General features: G+C 43.5%; 1 protein-coding gene across 13 annotated transcripts in view; it reads left to right on the forward strand.

Annotated features, from left to right (window-relative positions):
* Positions 1-23,746, forward strand: part of myo5aa (myosin VAa) — a 203,624-nt gene that overhangs the window by 45,733 nt on the left and 134,145 nt on the right. For all 13 annotated transcript variants that reach the window (XM_041174847.1, XM_041174850.1, XM_041174851.1 and 10 more), the window contains exons 2-3: positions 14,194-14,304; positions 21,046-21,217. In XM_041174847.1, the coding sequence (XP_041030781.1) occupies positions 14,194-14,304; positions 21,046-21,217 (283 nt within the window). The remainder of the gene's footprint in view (positions 1-14,193; positions 14,305-21,045; positions 21,218-23,746) is intronic.

The following is a 23,746-nucleotide window of genomic DNA, read 5'->3' on the forward strand; positions in this document are numbered from 1 at the left end:
CTGTGGCTCAGTACCGAGGGAGCTCTGCACTGTGGCTCAGTACCGAGGGAGCTCTGCACTGTGGCTCAGTACCAAGGCAGCTCTGCACTGTGGCTCAGTACCGAGGGAGCTCTGCACTGTGGCTCAGTACCGAGGCAGCTCTGCACTGTGGCTCAGTACCGAGGCAGCTCTGCACTGTGGCTCAGTACCGAGGCAGCTCTGCACTGTGGCTCAGTACCGAGGCAGCTCTGCACTGTGGCTCAGTACCGAGGCAGCTCTGCACTGTGGCTCAGTACCGAGGCAGCTCTGCACTGTGGCTCAGTACCGAGGCAGCTCTGCTCTGTGGCTCAGTACCGAGGGAGCTCTGCACTGTGGCTCAGTACCGAGGCAGCTCTGCACTGTGGCTCAGTACCGAGGCAGCTCTGCACTGTGGCTCAGTACCGAGGCAGCTCTGCTCTGTGGCTCAGTACCGAGGCAGCTCTGCACTGTGGCTCAGTACCGAGGCAGCTCTGCACTGTGGCTCAGTACCGAGGCAGCTCTGCTCTGTGGCTCAGTACCGAGGCAGCTCTGCACTGTGGCTCAGTACCGAGGCAGCTCTGCACTGTGGCTCAGTACCGAGGCAGCTCTGCACTGTGGCTCAGTACCGAGGCAGCTCTGCACTGTGGCTCAGTACCGAGGCAGCTCTGCACTGTGGCTCAGTACCGAGGCAGCTCTGCACTGTGGCTCAGTACCGAGGCAGCTCTGCACTGTGGCTCAGTACCGAGGCAGCTCTGCACTGTGGCTCAGTACCGAGGCAGCTCTGCACTGTGGCTCAGTACCGAGGCAGCTCTGCACTGTGGCTCAGTACCGAGGCAGCTCTGCTCTGTGGCTCAGTACCGAGGGAGCTCTGCACTGTGGCTCAGTACCAAGGGAGCTCTGCACTGTGGCTCAGTACCAAGGCAGCTCTGCACTGTGGCTCAGTACCAAGGCAGCTCTGCACTGTGGCTCAGTACCGAGGGAGCTCTGCACTGTGGCTCAGTACCGAGGGAGCTCTGCACTGTGGCTCAGTACCGAGGCAGCTCTGCACTGTGGCTCAGTACCAAGGCAGCTCTGCACTGTGGCTCAGTACCGAGGCAGCTCTGCACTGTGGCTCAGTACCAAGGGAGCTCTGCACTGTGGCTCAGTACCAAGGCAGCTCTGCACTGTGGCTCAGTACCGAGGCAGCTCTGCACTGTGGCTCAGTACCGAGGCAGCTCTGCACTGTGGCTCAGTACCGAGGCAGCTCTGCACTGTGGCTCAGTACCGAGGCAGCTCTGCTCTGTGGCTCAGTACCGAGGCAGCTCTGCACTGTGGCTCAGTACCGAGGCAGCTCTGCACTGTGGCTCAGTACCGAGGCAGCTCTGCACTGTGGCTCAGTACCGAGGCAGCTCTGCACTGTGGCTCAGTACCGAGGGAGCTCTGCACTGTGGCTCAGTACCGAGGCAGCTCTGCACTGTGGCTCAGTACCGAGGCAGCTCTGCACTGTGGCTCAGTACCGAGGCAGCTCTGCACTGTGGCTCAGTACCGAGGGAGCTCTGCACTGTGGCTCAGTACCGAGGCAGCTCTGCACTGTGGCTCAGTACCGAGGCAGCTCTGCACTGTGGCTCAGTACCGAGGCAGCTCTGCACTGTGGCTCAGTACCAAGGCAGCTCTGCACTGTGGCTCAGTACCGAGGCAGCTCTGCACTGTGGCTCAGTACCGAGGCAGCTCTGCACTGTGGCTCAGTACCAAGGGAGCTCTGCACTGTGGCTCAGTACCGAGGCAGCTCTGCTCTGTGGCTCAGTACCAAGGGAGCTCTGCACTGTGGCTCAGTACCGAGGCAGCTCTGCACTGTGGCTCAGTACCAAGGCAGCTCTGCACTGTGGCTCAGTACCGAGGCAGCTCTGCACTGTGGCTCAGTACCGAGGCAGCTCTGCTCTGTGGCTCAGTACCGAGGCAGCTCTGCACTGTGGCTCAGTACCGAGGCAGCTCTGCACTGTGGCTCAGTACCGAGGCAGCTCTGCTCTGTGGCTCAGTACCAAGGGAGCTCTGCACTGTGGCTCAGTACCGAGGCAGCTCTGCACTGTGGCTCAGTACCGAGGCAGCTCTGCACTGTGGCTCAGTACCGAGGGAGCTCTGCACTGTGGCTCAGTACCGAGGCAGCTCTGCACTGTGGCTCAGTACCGAGGGAGCTCTGCACTGTGGCTCAGTACCGAGGCAGCTCTGCACTGTGGCTCAGTACCAAGGCAGCTCTGCACTGTGGCTCAGTACCGAGGCAGCTCTGCACTGTGGCTCAGTACCGAGGGAGCTCTGCACTGTGGCTCAGTACCGAGGCAGCTCTGCACTGTGGCTCAGTACCGAGGGAGCTCTGCACTGTGGCTCAGTACCGAGGCAGCTCTGCACTGTGGCTCAGTACCGAGGCAGCTCTGCTCTGTGGCTCAGTACCGAGGGAGCTCTGCACTGTGGCTCAGTACCAAGGCAGCTCTGCACTGTGGCTCAGTACCGAGGCAGCTCTGCACTGTGGCTCAGTACCGAGGCAGCTCTGCACTGTGGCTCAGTACCGAGGCAGCTCTGCACTGTGGCTCAGTACCAAGGCAGCTCTGCACTGTGGCTCAGTACCGAGGCAGCTCTGCACTGTGGCTCAGTACCGAGGCAGCTCTGCACTGTGGCTCAGTACCGAGGCAGCTCTGCACTGTGGCTCAGTACCGAGGCAGCTCTGCACTGTGGCTCAGTACCGAGGCAGCTCTGCACTGTGGCTCAGTACCGAGGCAGCTCTGCACTGTGGCTCAGTACCGAGGCAGCTCTGCACTGTGGCTCAGTACCGAGGGAGCTCTGCACTGTGGCTCAGTACCGAGGCAGCTCTGCACTGTGGCTCAGTACCGAGGCAGCTCTGCACTGTGGCTCAGTACCGAGGGAGCTCTGCACTGTGGCTCAGTACCGAGGCAGCTCTGCACTGTGGCTCAGTACCGAGGCAGCTCTGCACTGTCTTTCAGCTGGGACATTGAACTGAGGCCTCTTGTGTCCTCTCAGATGGGCATAAAACAACTTCAAAGGAGAGCAACAAAGTTACCCCTGGTGTTCTGACCAATATTTATCCCTCTTCCAGCATCACTAAAACACTTAATCTGATCATGACTACACTGCTGTTTGTGGGAGCTTGCCGTGCAGAAATGAACTGCCACGTTCTGTTTGTTACAACAGTGACTATGTTTCTAAACAATTCATTGGCACCAAGCAGTTGGGGCCATCCTGTGGACATGCAAGGTGCTATATAAATGCAAGTTTTTGTTTTTGTTTTCTGCTATGTAATTGAAAATGGCTCAGGATGAAGCATCAGCAGACAATGAGCCAATGACCTGTCTTTGGACAGATCGCGCATATATCATACACATTATAATAATGTGAGTAAAATTAGTTACAAATTGACCTGTTCCCCTCACCCATTGCTAACTCATTACTAATATAACCCCCTGAAACCATATAATATCTGATAAATGAATTCATTGCTTGGTGCCTATGGATCATAATTATTTGTGTTCTTAACAGAGGAAGCTTAACTATAGTATTAGACATGGGAATAGAGGGATGGCTTTAACTACTTGGAGAAAGAACATTAAAATGGCCAGTTGAACAATGGTGTACTCTGAGCAGTTAGGGAGTGGAATAGGGATGTTTTCAACCTGAAAATCACATGTTGTTATCGACTTTTTTTTCAAAAGTAATCCCAATTATGATTCAAGGAGCTGGCTAAGCTCTTAACTGGTCGGTGCGACGCAGGTGGAATTTAAATAATGATGCAAGACCACTGACTGCCAGGCTAAGGGAAGGGGTGGGTGGTGGTTGGGGGGGGCGGGGGGGGGGAGTTTCCATTACAGATGCGAAACATTTCATCACAAAGTGACAGGAAAATAATGAAGGCAAGTGGTCTTATGTCACTCTTATATTGTGGCAGCTACGTTAGCTGAAGCCTAGATAATGGGAAATATAAATCAGATCAAAATACTCCAATGTGCTACATTTTTAAAAGCTTCCCCCATGACTAAACACAACAGCCCAGAGATGACATGTTGAGTATTGATTCTGAGTTATTTGCAAAATGTAATTATACGTGAACCCTCTCTAATTTTAAACACCTAAAGGTCATAGTCTTTAAAATAGCAGCCAATTGATGACCCTGCAAGTGAATATTGTTCAGAGATTGAGTGGTCAGATTGTGGGATATGGTAGTTTAATGGTTATGTTACTGGACTAGTAATTCCAAGGCCTGGACTAATGATCTGGAGGCATGAGTTCAAATCCCGCCTTTTAAATTCAATTAATTAAATAAATCGGAAATAAAAAGCTAGTATCAGTAACGGTGACAATTACACTATTGGATTTGTTGTAAGAACCCTTCTGGTTCAGTCATGTTTCTTCAGGGAGGGCAATCTGCTACCTTTGCCCAGCCTGGATTATGCTGTGGATCTGGAGCCACATAATGTGGTTGATCCTTTAACTGCCCTCTGAAATGGCCCTAGTAAGCCACTCAGTTGTATTCAAGAACACTACTCACCACCAATCACTTCTCACAGGAATAGGTAATAAATCTTGGCCTTGCCAGCAATGCCCACATCTCATGGGCGGGTTGCTGAGAAATCTGTGTCACCTGTCTTGGCAGCATGTGCCATGTGTTGTAGTAGTGTTTTCGACCATAGTTTGCCTGCTAATTCACATGTAACTCATGTTAACTCTGAATGTTCGAGTTTAGATTGACATAAATTGTTTTACTTTTCTGGCTTTGTTTAGTAAAGTTTATTTTTGTTTGTTCAGAAACTGCGGAATCGTATGGCTTTATTCTCTTAGCAAGTAGCTGGGATCTTAAATGTTAAACTACTTTCAACAAAAGGCTACTGCTCCCCAATTGGACCATGCCAAAAACCTGGGGGTCTGGCCCAGGATCATAATAGCTGGGTGTGAAATATGAGTGATCATTAGGCCTGTTGATTTGGTATTGTAGGATTGATTACAGAGTGATGCTGTTCAAGCGATCTTTCATCCAGTCAGCACTGTTTTGTAAAGTAGCTAAGTTTCAAATATTTCCATACTGCTTTGTCAGCTGGCCTTGTCTTTATAGTTATGTTGAACAAGCCTTTGAGAACTGGAAACTGTCACATGTGAATTTAAAAATGGGATTGACTTGGAAAAGTGACTATTTGACGGTATCATTGCCTGTTCTCGTTGCCCTGTTACTTTTTATTTGTTTTGCACAGGACATGGTTATGAAGATATCTGGGTTAGCCCAATTCATTTGATGAACAGCTTGAGCACCATAGTATAAAACCAAAATACTGCGGATGCTGGAAATCTGAAATAAAAATAGAAAATGCTGGGAAAAACTCAGCAGGTCTGGCAGCATCTGCAGAGAGAGGAACAGAATTAACGTTTTGAGTGAGTCATACAGACTTGAAGCGTTAACTCTGGGAGGGATTTTCCACACTCGCCTACCGCAAGGCAATGGACCTCTGGCTGGGCGCTGTCTCACCCATGACTGAGCAGGAAAATCCTGACCTCCGTTTCTCTCTCCACAGATGCTGCCAGACCCGCTGAGTTTTTCCAGTGTTTTCTGTTTTTATTTGAGCACGATAGTACCTAGCAACGTGACTGGGCAGCTTTGTAAATGTGCATTCTTTCGTTAAAATAATTAGTTGAAAGTTTGAAATTATCCCATGACTGATAATATCCTGCAATAGTTTGTTGAGTATATAGACCATAAATTGAGATTTGGTGCGTGTTCAGGAATGTCGGGTTCTGAAGTGGGTCGGGACTCTTCCACTTATCAGTGTAGACGATGAGGAAGATTTTTGGGGTGGAGGAAGGGGAATGTTACTCAGGATCCTTGCATTGTAGCTTTTCAGTTCATCGATATTTTTGTTAACATTTTTCAGTAGCCACTGGGGTTGAGGATGTTGACGCTTTAGAAGGCGTCAATCAATCAAGAGGTGCTGGATTCAATGAAAAGTGAAAACTCCTCACTGATTATGACATTTTCTATTTTCCGCACCGGCATTATCCTTCCCTAAGTAAAATTGGAATTTATAACTGGCTTTAATCTATACCTGGTGTTCCCGTTGACCTGGGAGTGCTGCCACTTGTGGGGCGAAACTTGAAACAAAATTCATTTTATTTTAGTGGCTTTAGAATTTTGGATGCTGGCAGTATCCTTGGGCTCTTCTGTGATGCCTGCTGACCATGTGAGGCCTATAGAAGGCAGTGTCCTTTGAGCACTGGTTTGGCTGCTTGAGCAGAGCGATGGGTTCTTGTGCTTCCGTCTCGGAGTGATGTGCTTGGGTAAGGCCCAGCACGCTCTCCCCTTATTGACCAGGGTGGTTTCTAAGTCTTTAAGAGTGCCAGGATTGGCCAGCCATGTGGTATGTTGGGCCTTCATAATTAGGCTTAACCAGCTGAGAGATTGGATCAGGAATTTTTGGTGTTTGCTGTGTGGCACCTAGGTGGTGATAATAAAAACTGTCTACTTTATCCCCAATCCATAAGCATGGAATCTTGCTGGGAAACTGAGAAAAAACAACAATTTTGTATCTCAAGTTTTCTTGATGAATCGTTTTTTTGTTGTCCGTCTTGATATAGCCGTCAGTAACTCTGAACTTTCATGTTTTATGATGCACCCTTCCAGCTCATCAGGTTAAATGTTGATAGACCCATTTACTGGTTGCCTTGGAGATCCTCGCTAGTTTTCAAAATTCTTTTTGCTTTCATTACCTCAAGGGAAGGCCATGTGAGCACAAGACCCTACTGTAAATTACAGCCTCAGCTTGATGCAATTCTATGCAAATACAAATATAATTCCAAGGTTTCAAGTTCGGATGTTTCCAACTGGTGCCTGAGTCACTGGTAGAAACAGGCGGTGAATAGCAGGCGGTGAATAGATAGAATTTTACTGATGCCTGAAGCAATTGCTTCTTTTTTGTGGTGCATTCTTCCAGAAACTAATCTGCGAGTTTTGACATTGACTAGGCTTTCTTTAAGCCTTGAAAATGTTTTCCTAATAGGTGCAAAAATGAGTGTTTTTCAGTAGACTGAATATTGTATATTGTGAATATTGTATCTTTTACACTGTGTAGATTTGTGGGGAGCAAGGTAGTAGCAGGAATATAATCGTTTATTAAACATTTGGAATCCATTTGTCTTTAATCTGCATTGTCTTTGATCAGTAGCTTCACCTTTGTCAGAAATTCAGCTCTGATCCTGCTTGTGCTTTGGAACCTGAAGGCATCTATGTTGCACTTCTCTGAACTGTTTTGAATCACGTGTCACAAAAGTATAATAAACCAGAAAAATATTATGAAAATTATTGTGAAGAAGGTTTATGGGGGTACAGATAGTTGGGTCTGTCTGTGTGATGTAATTACATTTGGAGTCAAGTAGACTGCAAGCTTGAAATCATCAAAAGAAGGTGGGTAGAGAAATGTGCTTGACATGCTAATGAGTAAACATGGATGCTGGTTTTGTGTGTAAGGAATTTGTATTTTTAGATAGATGAAGGGGTTTGGATTTCAAAGGGATCATAGCCTGTTTACAACTAGCCAGATAAGCAAGGCAAAGGAGTGTGTTTTTTCCCAAAGGTTACTGACAATATTGGCAATATGAAAGTTTTAAACGATGAAGAAGATACAGTTTCAAAGACACATGGAACAATCGGATTTACATATTTAAAAAGAGAGAAACATATATAAAGGAGAAAGAACGGCTATGTGGGAGAAGGCCATGTAAGATCTGACAGGAGTACGTGAAATAACCTTAATGAAGCCTCCTGCCATTTGTGCATAAGCCTGCTATATAACGAAACTGAAGTTGGGGAAAAGCCATTTGGAATTCCACTGTCAAATGGATGTTATGTTAACTTGCTGGTTCTGTTTTAAATCTAAAATCTATTTTGGACTGTTGCCTTAAATGGAGTATAACTGGGGGGGTCAGGTTGGTTAGGAATTTTAGGAGTTATTATAGTAATAAGTAATTGGAGTCTAATGTATGTGCTTGAAATCTTTTATTTTGTTAAATATTTTAATTTAATTTTTAAAACTTCTAAAGGTCTTGGTGGGCTAATTACTTCTGAATTTGGTGCACACATCTTGTAATAAAAAGAAATTGCAAACCCCTTGTGATAGCGGAACCAAGTCCCCTTTGTGGATTTGGTCCACCTGGCATCTGCCATGTCATAACAAGCGCATTGACTTTGAAACTGGGGCACCAACTGTGTTACAAAGATAAATCAAGCATGGCAAATCAAGCTTGGATACTCTGGACATGTGTACTAGCATGTTGTTGATCTCCAATTTGTACTGACTTGGAAATTGTCAAGAAATGTTCAACAATTGCAGACAAAACCATTTCTTTTCCACCTTTGGTGATTTACATGTTTCCTTTTTCCAAGATGCATTATCTTACTGCGCCTTAAGAAATGTCTTGCACCATTCCGTAGCCTTTGTTGGTCCACATATTTTTGAAAAGCTGTTTACCTCTTACTATTTCGGGAAAAAATAATGCAGAATAAAAAAAAAGTCAACGCAGAAACCAGAGTGAGAAAACTTTGTGCTAAATGTCCAAAATGGAGTTGCACATGGCACGGGCAGCATACCCATATTTGTTTCAGATAGAAGAACTAGACTGCTCCAATCACTTTGAATACGGACCATTAGCTAACTCATGTGCTCACTTATCCCCTGTTCTGTTTAATTTCAATTTGGCTCGGGTCTCCAGACTATATTCAGTGGGCCATGTAAGCCTTCTGCTAGCTGTCAACATGGCCTTTCAAAGCCAGAAATCCTGGGGAAGTTTGTGTTTCGATTTTTTTTTTTGATGTTTCTTTGTTCCATTTGAATTTTATAGGGAGCTTGGAATAGGTTGATTTTAATTCTGTTACCATTATTGGTGAATAAATCCTGAATCAGAGTGAGAAATGATTGAATGACACCAACCTACCTAATGGGATCTATTCCATAAAATTTCAGAATAGGAGTGTTAAACAACAGCCTGGATTTTGAGATCAGCTGTGAAGCAAGGGTTCTTATCTCTGACCAAAGAGTAAGCCTTGCTGAGAGATCTAGTGATTTCTCTGGTGAGGAATTTTACCTCTATCTGGGTGCAGTAATATGCAACTGATTGCAGCATTCTTTACTGGGCATTCCCAACATGGAGCTGGAGTGATGTCGTCAGGCTGTCCGAGCAACCAATCACATTAAAGGATTTTCAGGGACATCCAACCGCGAAACATAAAACGATAAAATAAAATCACGTTTAAATCTTTTTACAAGGATCAAATTAAAGATCAGAATAAATACAAAGATAGAAGCTAAGAAATTCTGTGGGGAGAAAGCTTTAAAAAAAAAAATTATTGAAGGTCTAGTTTAAATTAATCAAATAGCGATGCTTTATGGCACTCCGTGAATATAACCTTATTCTTTCGGGGCTAGCTCTGTTCATCAAATTTTATTATTCACATCAGTGTTAAAAACCTTCCACCTGATTGAACAAGGTGCAATTTTTTACAGGGTTCCTGTCAGCAATTTTGGAATGGGAAGGTTGAAATTCTCATTGGTGGCTGGCTCTGGGGGTGGGTGTAGGGGTGTCCACTACTCAGCTTATGACGGACCCTGGAATGATAGACCGCAACTTAAGGACTTCTATGCAAACCTGCGCTTGTCCAACATCCTGGCGTTCAGGTCAGTTTCAGAGGGGCAATAAAATTGAGTGCTGACAATTTCACCATCAGTTCCCCAGCCCCCCCACAAAATCCAGGCCAGTGAGCCTAATGAAGATGCTGATGGATTCTATTGCCGAATTGTTAGTAAAGCAAGTGCTATCTTACAGATAAAAGCAAAAAACTGCGGATGCTGGAAATCCAAAACAAAAATAACTATCATACAGCCTTTTTTTGAGCTGGCAGGGATGATTCACTCATCAGATTTTATCCATAAAGCTATTTGGAGATGTTGGTTAATTCTTTTTTATCCCATTAGTATTTGTCAGTTCTAATGAAGCACTCAATCTTATCTCGCTACTGACGAAGAACCTGTGGACAATACCCATATGTCTGAACATCATCAAATTAACAGTCATGGAGGTGCTTCCTTCCATTAAGCTGCAACAGAAACCAAGGTTATCAAGCGGTAAAATCAGACTCCTGGATTTAAGTAGTCCTTTTAATATAATTTTGTTTAGTAGAACTGAAGTATGTACAGTCAAAACTGTAACACCTTGTGTGTATGGTGCAATACAACAGCAGCTTGCATTTATACCAGGGTCTTGTTATTACAAAGAAAAATATTGCTGAGAAAAGAGACAAGCTGTCAAAGCTTTTTTCTTGCACTCATCAGGACAGATTTGCAAGAATACCACTTGCCAACCAATCAGCACCCTCTTCTCATGCAGTTTAAATTGTTGTTCCAACTTTTAAGATTTGGTATTCTCGCAATTCTGTCCTGATGAGTGCAAGATGAAAAGCTTCAATAATATGTCTTTTTTTTTCAACAATACTCAAGTTCTGCACTAACAAGCAGGATGTCTTGAAGCACATCACAAATATGCATAGAGAATAGGTACAGGAAAAGAAAGAAAGACGTGCATTTATATAGCGCTTTTCATGACCACTGGACATCACAAAGCACTTTACATCCAATGAAATACTTTTTGAAGAGATTGTTGTAAGGTAGTAAATGTGGCAGCCAATTTGCACACAGCAATTCCCACAAATAGCAATGTGATAATGACCAGTTAATCTGTTCTTGCAATGTTGATTGAGGGAATATTTTGGCCTGGACACCTGGATACATCTCCTGCCCTTTGAAATAGTGCCATGGGACCTTTCATGCCCATCTGAGAGGGCAGATGGGACCGTGGTTTAAATTTCAGCTAAAAGGTGACATCTCTGTGCAGCACTTGCTTAGTACAGCACTGGAGGGTCAGCTTTGATTTTTGACCTGAACTCAGAACCTTGTGACTCAGAGGGGAGAGTGCTACCAACTAAGCCACAGCTGACAGAACCAGGAAGGGAGAGAGTGGGATGGGCTACCAAAAGCTTAGCTGAAGAGATGAGATGGGTTTTGACACTTTTTTTGAAAGTTGGAGAGGCAGAGAGTAGGATAAAGCTGTGCAATGACTGCATCACCAGTGGTAAGGTGGAGGGATGGCTGGGCAGGATGCAGAAAAGCATTCGAGAAACGGAAGGGGTTATTCTAATTTAACCAGCCAGTGGGGAATGGATGGATCTCATGGACTGATCATGAAAAGTAATGTCAGGCAGACTGTAAAAGAAGATTAACCTGATCCTGTCAGGTTAGACTAAAATTACCCTTGGAGAGTTTGTGTGGGCTGATAACTTAGAAATGGAGGAGATTACAGGTGGAATCTTATGCCCACCTGGTGGGGGGCAGGGTGGCATTTACACATGGGAGGATGGGATTTGGGGACCCAGTCATCTTCCTGCCTCGACCCTGATTTAAGTCCATCGCGGGAAGGCCTGTGGACTGCCCACCTGCCCTGCCACCAGTAAGGCAGTTAATGCCCACTTATGGGCCTCATCATGCCAGCGCTGGTATAACTCAGAACTGGGCAAGGGGCTCACCATGCGGGGAGCATGACAGGTAAACTCTGTTGGGAGTTGCTTGCACGCTTCCGGGGGGGGGGGGTGTTGGAGACGTCCCTCGATCAAAGGCACCCTGCCTGATCGAGTGATCCAGCATCAGGAAGGGCTGGGGGGGTGGGGGGGGTAGGTCCAGGGGGAGGGTTCCTGTTCATGCTTGCCACTCACCCCTCCTATCACTCACCTCTGGCCTGGAACCCAGCGAGGATCCTGGCTTCGGATGGGTGTCGTACTTGCAGTACCTGGTAGTATTACTGTTTAGTAGAGCTGTTGGTCTCTGATTGGCTGGCAGCTCTCAGTGGGCGGGACCTCTGCCCTGGGGTCCTTGATCCCGGTGGTAGGCCTGCTTCTGTCCCTAAAAGAGGCAATGTGGGGCTCTCGACTGCGCCCAAGACCCTGTCACCTCCATCAGATTCTGCCTACAAAGATTTGGGGATGGGGTGGGGGTGGGAACAAGACCACTGGAGGATTTCAAATTTAACAGGCAGGAGGCCTGGAACTAATGTAAGGAAATGAAAGTGGGGATGATGGTTAAACAGGGTATACTGTGCAACAGAATGGGCCAGGCCAGATTTTGCTGGAACCTTTGTGGCCTGTTCCATTTGTTGGATTTACAATTGCATGTTTTAGGGTGTTTTAAAAAAAATGTTGCTTGCAAAGCTGTTTGAAGTGTGAGCTGATAACATCTCAACATGGACTACAGGGATCTTGGTCAACAATGTGGTTAAATGAGGTTAAAGGTTTGAGAAATAAATAGGAACGAGGGTGCACTCAATGTCAAATGGAGACAGGAAAAGTAAGATTTTTTAAAAAGTGCTAATTTTACAATAATCCTGGAACAATTCACAACCGGAAGGAATAAGACTGCACATACGTAACTGTTCACTTTCTGGGAAAGAGAGTTTGATTGGCAACCATTAACAATTATCACATCATGAAAAGGGTACGTACGCTGTTGGTTACTGGAATTAACTTTCTGTGGCTAGTTTAATCGGTAATTAATGTTCAAATGCAACAACTTCATGAAATTCATGGGGACGCGAAGGGCAGGAGATCACTGTGGCAGAGCTAATGGTGGAGAAGCACCGCTCGTCCAGCCATTTTTGGCAATTTTGGCATTTCACTGACCACCTCTTCCTCATTATAAGTCACTGCCCGATTTGCACAATATTAATGGTGCATTATTGAAATGCCATTATTTTTTCGGTCTCAGTCTGTGTGACAGAGTTTTGGACAGGTTGGAATTTATTAGTGTTTTATTTCATTTATTGATATCTGTTGCTTTGTACGCATTTGTTCCCTCGGTTTAAAGGTTGAACCCAAATTCTGGTTCTTAAGAACCTGGAATCAAAATGGGGGATGGCTCTGATGCTCTGATGTAGAGGGTTTCTGTTCCACTGCCTCATCTATGAGGAAAATTTTAAGGGAGATGGTAGTGTAGTGATAATATCACTGGCCTAGTAATCCAGAGGCCCAGGCTAATGCTCTGGAGACATGGGTTCAAATCCCACCCTGGCACCAGAAATTCAACTAATTAAATCTGGGATCGAAAGCTCGTCTCAGTAATGGTGACTATGAAACTATCATCAATTGTCATAATAACTCATCTGGTTCACTAATGTCCTTTAGAGGAGGAAATCTTTCATCCTTAGTGGTTTGGCCTACGTGTGACTCCAGAATCATAGCCAAGTGGTTGAAACTTATCTGCCCTCTGCAATGGCTTAGCAAGCCATTCAGTTCATGGGCACTTAGGGTTGGGCAACAAATGCTGGCCTTGTCAGCAACAGCTACATCCCATGAAAGAGTATAGAAAAAAAATAAGTACACAAAGGAAAGTTCCTTCTTTCTAGTGCAGAGCACTTAGGAAAAGGGACAAAGCAGTCTGCTGTCAATTCCAGGTTGGTTTTATTGTTACATCAAACAAGTTCAAATTAAGTCTTTGATAAAACAGTCACATTTTTGGTGCTAAAATATTGAATTTGAATTAAGTGATTTTGATTTAATAATGGGCTCTATAACACAGTCCAAACTATTTCTTGACAGACCTCTGTTGCTTCATGCTCTGTTTCCAATATTTAGTGAAACCAACTACAGTGAATCATCCAGAAGGTTTCTTTGTACTGGTTCATGTTTCATAATGCTGTTCAGCCTGACTACAGCTTTATTAAAAGGGACAGTATTGAGAAGTTTAATGCTTTTTTTTATTAAAGGGAAAATTAAACCTCCTACAACCTTATTTTTAATCTCCCGACCATCTCAGTATGTGGTTTCAGTGCAGCAACCAGAACATGCAATCAGTTTCTCCAAGTTTGTGGTGTGTGCATAAAGCATCTGTCAGAAATCCATCCAGGTGGAACTAAGTAGGATGAGAATTGCACTGAATGAACCTCTTTCAGCACATATATGCACATCGAGAAAGCTGCAGTGGTTTTGCCAGGGCCTCAGGTGGTTTCCCTAGCCTGCCTCTGGAAGGGTGTGCAGGATATTAAATGGTAGAATTAGGGGCTATTTAACAGTTATACTGACTCCCTTCACTGTGGAGAAATTGTTCTTAAACTGTCCCGTTCTCTTGTGTGTTTCAGTTTGCCAGGGTGTGGATCCCTGACACAGAGGATGTTTGGAAATCTGCTGAACTTCTCAAAGACTATAAACCAGGAGACACAGTGCTTCATCTGAAATTGGAGGATGACAAGGTAAATTGAAGTCTTGTGTTTTAAATTTGTGATTGAACAGGAACTGGCAGATACTACAATTATTAATACTGATTTAGGAATTAGTGCTTTCCTTCTAATAGTACGTTGCAGGCATAGTACATTGGTGTTTGCAAGCTCTCAATCAAGCCCCCCACGATGATCATGCTGGGGATACACTTCAGATTCCCTCTCCCTCACACAGACCAAGACAGTGACCTTCTAGTTTTAAAAAAAGATAATGAATTCGTACATTTAAGAATTGGGGTAGGGGATGTGTAGAAATTCTGCAAGGTTGTTCTGATCCAGCAGAAAGGATTGAGGAAGTTCTGGCATAAGTTATACCAACGAGAATAGTGTTTCTGCAGACCTTTATGCTGGTTTAAAGAACTGTCAGTTAGCATGCAGGTACAGCAAATGATTAGGAAGGCAAATGGAATGTTTATTGCAAGGAGAATGGAATATAAAAGTAGGGAAGTTTTTATTGCAGCTGTAAAGGACCTTGGTGAGACTGCATCTTGAGCACTGTTTACAGTTTTGATGATATTTGAAACAGGACACAATTGCGTTAGAAGCACTTCAGAGAAGGTTCACTAGACTGATCCCTGGGATGAAGGGCAAAACTATGAAGAAAGGTTGCACAAGTTGGGCCTATACCCATTGGTGTTTAGAAGAATGAGAGGTGATTTGGAAGTATATAAGATCCTCAGGGGATTGGGTAGGTTGGATACTGGGAGGATGTTTCCTCTTGTGGGAGAAGCTAGAACTAGAGGGGCACAGTTTGAGAATAAAAGGTTTACCATTTAAGACTGAGCTGAGGAGAAACATTTTCTGAGAATTGTTGGTCTGTGGATTTCTCTCCCCCAGTGAGCAGTGAAGGCTGGGTCATTGCATTTATTCAAGTCAGAGTTAGACAGATTTTTGGCGGACAAGGGAGTCCAGGGTTATTAGGGCCAGGCAGGAAAGTGGAGTTGAGACCACAACCAGATCAGCCATGAAGTTATTTGAATGGTAGACCAGCCTCGAATGGCTAAATGGCCTACTCCTCCTCTGCTGCTGTGAGAAACTATTGCACTGGAAGCCAGCTCTGCCCACAAAATGGCTCACACTCTGGATCAAATGAATGGACATGATGAGCTTCTGCTGACTTTTCCCATTTGCAGCTCTTCAATGAGGCTCTTCAAATTAAACGCTCCCCATTAGCTGCTTGAGAATGTGTGGGCACCTTTCAAAAGTTTTTAACTTTTTAATTTGCTGACAAATTGAAACTAATAGACATACACCACACTCGCTAGCAATTGGTCTGCACAGTTTTTAAAGTCTTCAGGTATTTAAAATCTGATTGCTGAAAAGAGGGACATGTTGCCGAAGCTTTTTGTCTTACGCTCATCAGGACAAACCGAAGAATGCCAAATTTCAAACAATCACAATAACGTACACCAAAAAAAAAGATGCTGATTGGTTGGCAAGTTGACTCTGATTGGCTGAGGTGTTGCCATGGAGAAAGCAATGGGGGAATTATAGTTTCCCCAAGCTCCTAGGTAATTCAAAAAAGGCACAAGGCTTGAGCATATTCCTTTTGTTTGGAGAGAGGGTCTCATTGTGTGAATATATGTCACTTCCAGCAAGTGTAAATGAGACACATTATGAACTTGATTGGTTGTTATTCTAACTGAAGGACTGATTTCAAAGCTGTAATTTAATCTTCGGGCCTTAAATCGTTTGGAAGTGACTGCTTTTTTGTGTTTGGGAGGTGGGGTATTTTTTTGCACATATGTCACTGCTGGGAAATTTCTCTATATTTCAAGTTCTGAAAGTACAGTCAGGATTGTTCAAAATTGTTCAACTTGTTTAAAATCTGATTACTCATAGATGGAGGACTAAACATCCTTATACATTTTTTTTGAAAGAAACCCATTTTCAGCTGTCTCTTAGGCAGTCCCTCAGGGTTGAGGATGACTTGCTTCCACACTTAAAAAAATGAGTTTTCAACTGTATTAATAAAGTGGCAGCCCAGGTTACCACTCTCATATATATCACAGAACATTTTTAATGCAAGGAAAAAATGGAATTACACACTAAAACATTGCTTGATTGCACTGGGTTGTGAAAGATTTTACTTTTATGATTACGTAAATGCATTTGAGCAGAAGCTGGGTCTGGAGCATCACTTTGGGGAAACAAACGCCATTTGGTTCCAGATTTCCAATTGCTCTCAAAAGTGGCAACTCCAGCCCCTCGTCATCTTTTGCCATTTTTTAAATGCTACAAGTCAGTGTTTTTCTGCTAATTTACAACACAAGGGTTCCATGTGTGAACAGAATCAAGGCTCCCTGAACACAAGCAAGTGTCAATATTTAAAAAGCACCCAGTTGATAGCCAGTATCAACCCTCCCTGGGGCTTCCATTTCTGTTTTGAGTCTAAGCAGAGAAGTTCGCCAATCAACTGTTACTGCTCTTTCAAACCCGGCAGTCCAGAGATAAATTTAGAAGCTGTCGCAAAGAATTCATTCAAAGCATGTTGTAAGTTCGATGCACTTCAGCCGTTTTCAATTCCTATGTCTAACGGCAGATTATTTCACTGTAAAATTATTTTGCGGTAGTTATGTTAACGGATCTTGTTAAAATTGACTGACTAGGCTTTTATCAAAACTGCTTATGTTTGTTTATGAACTCGATGCAACTGTGGTGAAACTGTCACTGGGCTGCTTGAATGTAATGTCGCTGATGTGGTTCCACTGCCTCCCTCGACAAATAGAGAGTTGTCAAATGTCAGAAGACAGTGATCTTTTAGTCCTCTGATAAGCTCGCAAGACTTCTGTCTGCTGCTGAATTATTGCAATTAATCAAATAGAAAGGGACCCAAAGCCTGCAGTGACTTAGTAACCGTGAATAGCAGACTGCCAGGCTGGCCCTGGTCCAAATCCTCTCGGCTTTTGCAGTTTCCAAGTGCAGGACCGTGGACAAAAAAGTAGTGTGAAATGAATGACCTTCATAAAAATGTGCGATGTGTTTTCTAACTGAAGGACTGATTTCAAAACTGTAATTTAATCTTGGGGCCTTAAATAGCTTGGAAGTGACTGCTTTTTTTGTGTGTGTTTGGTGAAGGAACGGTACTTCTTGCGCATGTGTCACTGCTGGACAATTTCTCTATATTTCAAGTTCTGAAAGTGCCCAGTTAAACAGTAAAATTCCCTCTATTCTGTCCCAACCATATGCCTAAACCTCTCTGCACACAGAGCTGTATCTCCCACAGCGCTAGTATGCCTTTTTCATTTCTTACATTGGCTATTCTAGGGGGTTCTCTAAGTGAGATTGCCCATTAGTGCTTAATTATGGTCACTTTTGAGCTGTAGACCATGTCTATTAGGAATTAAGTTGACTGTCCAAACTTATTTCACTTGGAATCCTTGCAGTCATCAGATACATTTTCATTCAATTGGGTTTGGGTTTGATTTAAACACAAGTCCCAGGGAGATGAAAGAACAGCCCACTATTTCACTTTTTCTACATTCTTCCATGGGGTGTGGGCATTGCTGGCTAGGCCAGCATTTATTGCCCATCCCTAATCACCCTCTAAGATGGTGGTGAACCGCTGCCTTGAACCGTTGCAGTCCATGTGGTACACCCACAGTGTTGTTAAGGAAGGGAGCTCCAGGTTTTGACCCAGCGACAGTGAAGGAATAATATTACTGCCCCACATGCTTCCTGCTGCCTGAGTTTGTCTGTCATTACAACATTGTAAGCTGTTTGTGTCTGCAACAAACTCCCTTTTTCCTTTTATGTAAACATTGGGAACAGAATAGGCCTATTTAATATGGGCTTCAACGCAGTAGCTGTTGAGGAGTGAGAATTGTAAACTTCTGAAGAAGCTTGGGATGTCAGGTTGACAGTTTTTAGGGATGTCAGGTTGACAGTTTTTCAGATATTCCAGTGCCTTCCAATCTTGTTTGTCTAATGTAGCGACCTGGAGTGTTATTGAACCAGTCTCCCTCATCTTGGTTAATAACTGGACTTGGAATCTGGGACAATGTTTGAACCCTGAGTAACTGCTAATTGGTTCCCCACTGACGAGTGCAGTTGGTGGTGTCGCTTATTGTGTCTGCTTTTAAACTCCTGTGTGGCTAGTTTTTTTTTTGGCACTGACATTGCAACTGTGTCACTACTATACAGGCCAGTGCTGATGACGTTTTTATTCCAGTAACTTTGACTTGTTAGTAACTTAAAAAGTAAAATTTATTTTATTTGATGAGGTGGGACAATCAGTAAAGACGCCTTCCTCGATACATATTGGGATAGGACTTCAGTGGAGATTCCTGCTCTTCCCCCCCAACCAACCTTCCCAGTCATTTTGGTGAAGGAAAGAAGGAAAGAAGGAACCAAGTGTATAATAGGGAGTTGACCTACTCAGGCCATCTTCTGCTCCCATTAAAACTTAAACTCTTCCTGCATAGTTTGATTTATTTAAAAGTAATACGATTACACAGAAGCTGATAACTAACAGTATAATACTTAGGTGTACAAAATACTTTTTTAAAAATAATTTTTTTGAGAACAATTTAACAAAAATTTCCAACTTATAAAATGTTAAGTGAGTGATACCTCCATGTAGTGTGGGAAGAAAAGATTATACTGAGAAACCAAACTCATACATTGAAAAAAATCTGTTGCAGCTCTGAAGTAGATTTCACTGCCAAAAAACAAAGGAATTATTCTCAATAACCAGGCATTGAGTGTAGTTTAAGGATTAATAACTACTAAGGGACTAATAACTATTATCGTAATTGTTAGAATGCATCATCAGTGATGTCAGATAATATCAGATCACATGTAACTGGAACCCAAGGGAAGAAGGTTCTAATGGAGTCCTGCTGAAGTTCGAATCTGCAAATAGTCAATAACTGTTCACTAGTTTGCAACAGCATGGTTTCCAACTCTCTTCTATCAAAGGTACTCAAAGCGTGGTCATGATATTAATACGTGGTGGCACCGGCAAAGCAGTTCTTCTCAATGACCAGGCATTGAGGATACGATATGTGCCTAATGTTGAGTAGGCAAGGGGTGAACATGGTCTCTTTGTTTTTGACACCTGATGTGTAAACTATTCTTAATGAATTGGAGCAAAATGCTGCAGATGATGGGATTGTGATTCAAAAACTTGGGACACTGCAATTCTCGGGTCTGCCAACAACTGAGAGACCACAAGTCAGTGACTCGGCTATTAAACCATTCCTCAGAACTATTCTTAATGCCTGATTTGAGTTTTGAAGTAAAATGGCCATCGTCCTTCATAATCGAATTGTTCTCCTAAAACTAACCTCCTGCATTGTGGTTTATCTGCAAATCAAAAGACCTGTCTCTTGGATTGCACCGATTCTGTTTTGACCTTAGTTCCTTAAAAACAAAGCATTTTCTTTATATTTTGGTCACAGGGGGGGAAAAAAGGTAAAATATAGAAAAGCCATTGCTTGAGACATAACAGAGCTCTGTGTCTGTCACAACTTGTTCTTGGGAATTGATGATGAATGAAAGTTTCCCTCTCCGTTTGTTCCAGGTTTTCCTCTGTTGTAATATGCCTCTTTCCCAGTGTTAACCTGTGGCCTATGAGAACTCTGTATGGTTCAAGATGGAGAAAAATTCTCCTGAACCATCATTGAGCCATATTTACAAATTATATTCTGCTGGAGTTCCGTCAAACCTAACATTGCCAGTGAGTTCTGTCAATGTTGGGACAGAAAATGAAATGCAATTCAATAGAAATCTCAATGAACTATAAGCATGATTGAAAAGTTGGCAGCGACAACAATAACCTTCCTACTGCCCCCCACCCCACCTCCCTCCCCCTGCCCACTGGTCAAAAGATAGATCCATAATAGCTTTTCTTTCTTTGCTAATTTGATAGGGGACGGAAGCAAGGAGTCATTTGATGACTCATCAGCTGACTGTGATATTTGGCTTTGTTAACTTTTACCCTGCTAGCCCAGCGGGTAGCCCTCTAGCCCCTAAATCAGGAGGAGGTTGTGGGTTCAAGTCCTGCTCCAGAGACTTGAGCAGTAAAATCTAGGCTGCTACTCCAGTGCAGTCACAGAGAGAGTGCTGCACTGTTGCAGGTGCTGCCTTTCAGTTATGATTTTAAGTCGAGACCCCCATCTGCTCTTTCAGGTTGTTCTAAAAGATCATATAGCGTTATTTGAAGAAGTGCATGAGGGTTGTCAATACTTATCTCCAATCAGCATCACAAAAACAGATTACCTGGTCATAATCACATTGCTATTTGTGGGACCTTGTTGGCACAAACTGACTGCCTTGGTTCCTATCAAACATCTATGACCACGCTTCAGAAGCACTTCATTGCATGTAAAGCATTCTGGAATATCCTGAGTTTGTGATGGTTGCTATATAAATGCAAGTCTCTTTTGCTTGTTTTTTTTTTTTATACATAACTTAGTGAAGATTTGAATTTGACCGTGTACTAACTAGGCAGGAGCACCCGTTTTTGCAGTTCCTGTTGCGCCCTGACTACCACAAAACCAAGAGATTGCAATTATATAGGGCCTTCAACATAGTAAAGCTTCCCAAGGCCAAGAGTGTTATGAAACAAAACTAAAATATGTCATGAGCTGAAGTAATAATGTCACTTGAAGCACTAAGGCAGGAGGGAGATTAACTGACGCATGACATTCCCATTGCTCCATTTTGGTCTTCACAGCTATGCAATTATCCTCATTATTTTCTTTCCTTTAGGAGACTCAACATAAAATTGATCCACAAACCAAGGAACTTCCACCTCTACGGAACCCTGACATTCTTGTGGGTGAAAATGATCTCACGGCGCTCAGTTATCTCCACGAGCCTGCAGTTCTGCACAACCTCAAAGTACGCTTCATGGATTCGAAACTCATCTATACTTATTGTGGTAAGTAAGGAACTATTTGAATGCCACTCTGCCCTTGAAAGTTGAAGGCAAAGGATAATTTAAACTCATTGAGTGAATCAAGAATTGGCAAGTTTTCACTCTTGTTATTTTGGGCCAGGAATCACATACAAGATTCATTGACGCAGGGAACCAATTCAGACTTGATACAGTGATACAGACTTATGAATATGCAAACATATGAATGCAGAGCAGGAGTAGATCATTCAGCCCCACAAGCCTACTCCGCCATTCAATAAGATCATGTCTCAGTGCCAGTCTCCTGCCTACCCTGTACTCTTTGATCCCCTTGTTAGGCTAGAATTTACCTACCTATGCTGTAAAAAAAAAATATTCAATTACCCTGTCTCTACCACTTTCTGGGAAATACGAATGCACTTCAACAAAAAGATTCCAAATTCATTTTAATTATGATAGTTATTCAATAATTGCAGTGGTATGGCTAGCCTAGCTGTACATAAGTACTGGGTAAATTAGTCATTATAGCAGTGTTGGATTCCAGCAGCTGACACTCGCTGCTGGAAATCTGAAACTAGATCATAATACTGTGTCTGCCTCAATGTCCACTTACTGGCACTGATATTGTGCCCTGCTTTGGTTGAAGAAAAGCTGTTATTTTCTCCCCTAGAAGCAGTAAATGTGTTGCACATATTTGTGATCCTATTGATGTAAATACAGCGTGGTTTCTCTTTACGATCGTAGGAAGAAGGAATTTTGGTGGTAAAATACAATATGAGGCAATATAGTCAATGTCAGTTGGACATAGGACCCCTTCAAAAAGTTTACTCCTGACTTCTACGACCAATTGTAAGAAGTTACATGTTGATTCTTTTTGACATTGTAACAATAAGGTATGGGTTGATAATTCTTGTCATAACACCCCTTCCTCCGAGGTCTTACTTTAACTCTGGAATGTACATTACTATGAAGTTGCGTCCCTAATGGCTTCGCTTCAAATTAACTAGAGTGCTCCTGTAATCATGCTGCTGGCATGGAATAGTCAGTTGGTTGCTGCTGGGCTCTGCCACTCAATTACTGGATTCCCATTGTATATATTTCCAATAAACTGGATTCATTCCCACTGTGTAGATGATCAATGGTTGGATCCATTCCCACTTGTAGATGCTTAGCAGAATAAATCCATTTTTGCTTACTACCACTGGGCACACACCCTTTGAGTATGAAGGTTTTAATTCCAGTCTCCACTCAGTAGGCTGTTCATCTTGGAACCAACTTGACTCCAAAGGAATCCCACTTAATCCACCTCCCCTGAGGATGATGGGCAAATTACGATCTCTTGTGCTTTAATCACAGATGGTTGAGCTGCTCTGAAATCTCATGCAGTGCTATTATGTAACTTCCCACTTCACAGTCAAACACATCACTGTCAGGATGTGTTATTTATCTGAGAGCACCCTGATTGTTGATCACAGCTCCCTTGCCTTTGGCAATGTAGTTGACTCAAGCTGTAGCTTCACACAGTCAATATTTCAAACAGATTTGCAACTTACTTTCAGCAAGTCATTTTGCTGCAGCCAACATCCATATTGGATTCCACTAACTGCAGCTGGGAAGGAACCTGTTGTATACATCTAATATTGGCTGTGCTCATTCATGGGGAGGTTTATATTCACAATCCCTTGAATTGGTGGAAGAGAACGATTAGAACAGTGATCTAATCAATGGGGTACAGGGAAAAGGCAGGGCAATGGCATTAGGTCATAATGCTCATTTGGAAAGCTGGTGCCGACACGATGGGCCGAATGGTCTCCTATGCCATTAAAATTGTGATTCTGTAATTCCATATGGAATTTGAATGTCAATGTTTATTCAGCCTTCCTGATTCCAAAGTATACCTTTTTTCCTGTTCTATTTCACATGCCCATTTCAAATTGGATCTGCAGCTAAATGTTTTATGACTAATGTGCAATTTACTTGACCGTGACACATTGATTTATTTTGATAATTGGTTCATTGTTTTTCTAAAGTAAAGGTTGAGTTGCAGCACAAAAACAGAATTACCTGGAAAAACTCAGCAGGTCTGGCAGCATCGGCGGAGAAGAAAAGAGTTGACGTTTCGAGTCCTCATGACCCTTCGACAGAACTTGCGTTCAAGTCCAAGAAAGAGTTGAAATATAAGCTGGTTTAAGGTGTGTGTGTGGGGGGCGGAGAGATAGAGAGACAAAGAGGTGGAGGGGGGGTGGGGGTGTGTGGTTGTAGGGACAAACAAGCAGTGATAGAAGCAGATCATCAAAAGATGTCAACGACAATAGTACAATAGAACACATAGGTGTTAAAATTAAAGTTGGTGATATTATCTAAACGAATGTGCTAATTAAGAATGGATGGTAGGGCACTCAAGGTATAGCTCTAGTGGGTTTTTTTTATTTTATATATAATGGAAATAGGTGGGAAAAGGAAAATCTTTATAATTTATTGGAAAAAAAAGGGGAGGGGGAAACAGAAAGGGGGTGGGGATGGGGGAGGGAGCTTACGACCTAAAGTTGTTGA

Source organism: Carcharodon carcharias, chromosome 26, assembly GCF_017639515.1.
Source record: "Carcharodon carcharias isolate sCarCar2 chromosome 26, sCarCar2.pri, whole genome shotgun sequence".
Classification (NCBI taxonomy): domain Eukaryota; kingdom Metazoa; phylum Chordata; class Chondrichthyes; order Lamniformes; family Lamnidae; genus Carcharodon; species Carcharodon carcharias.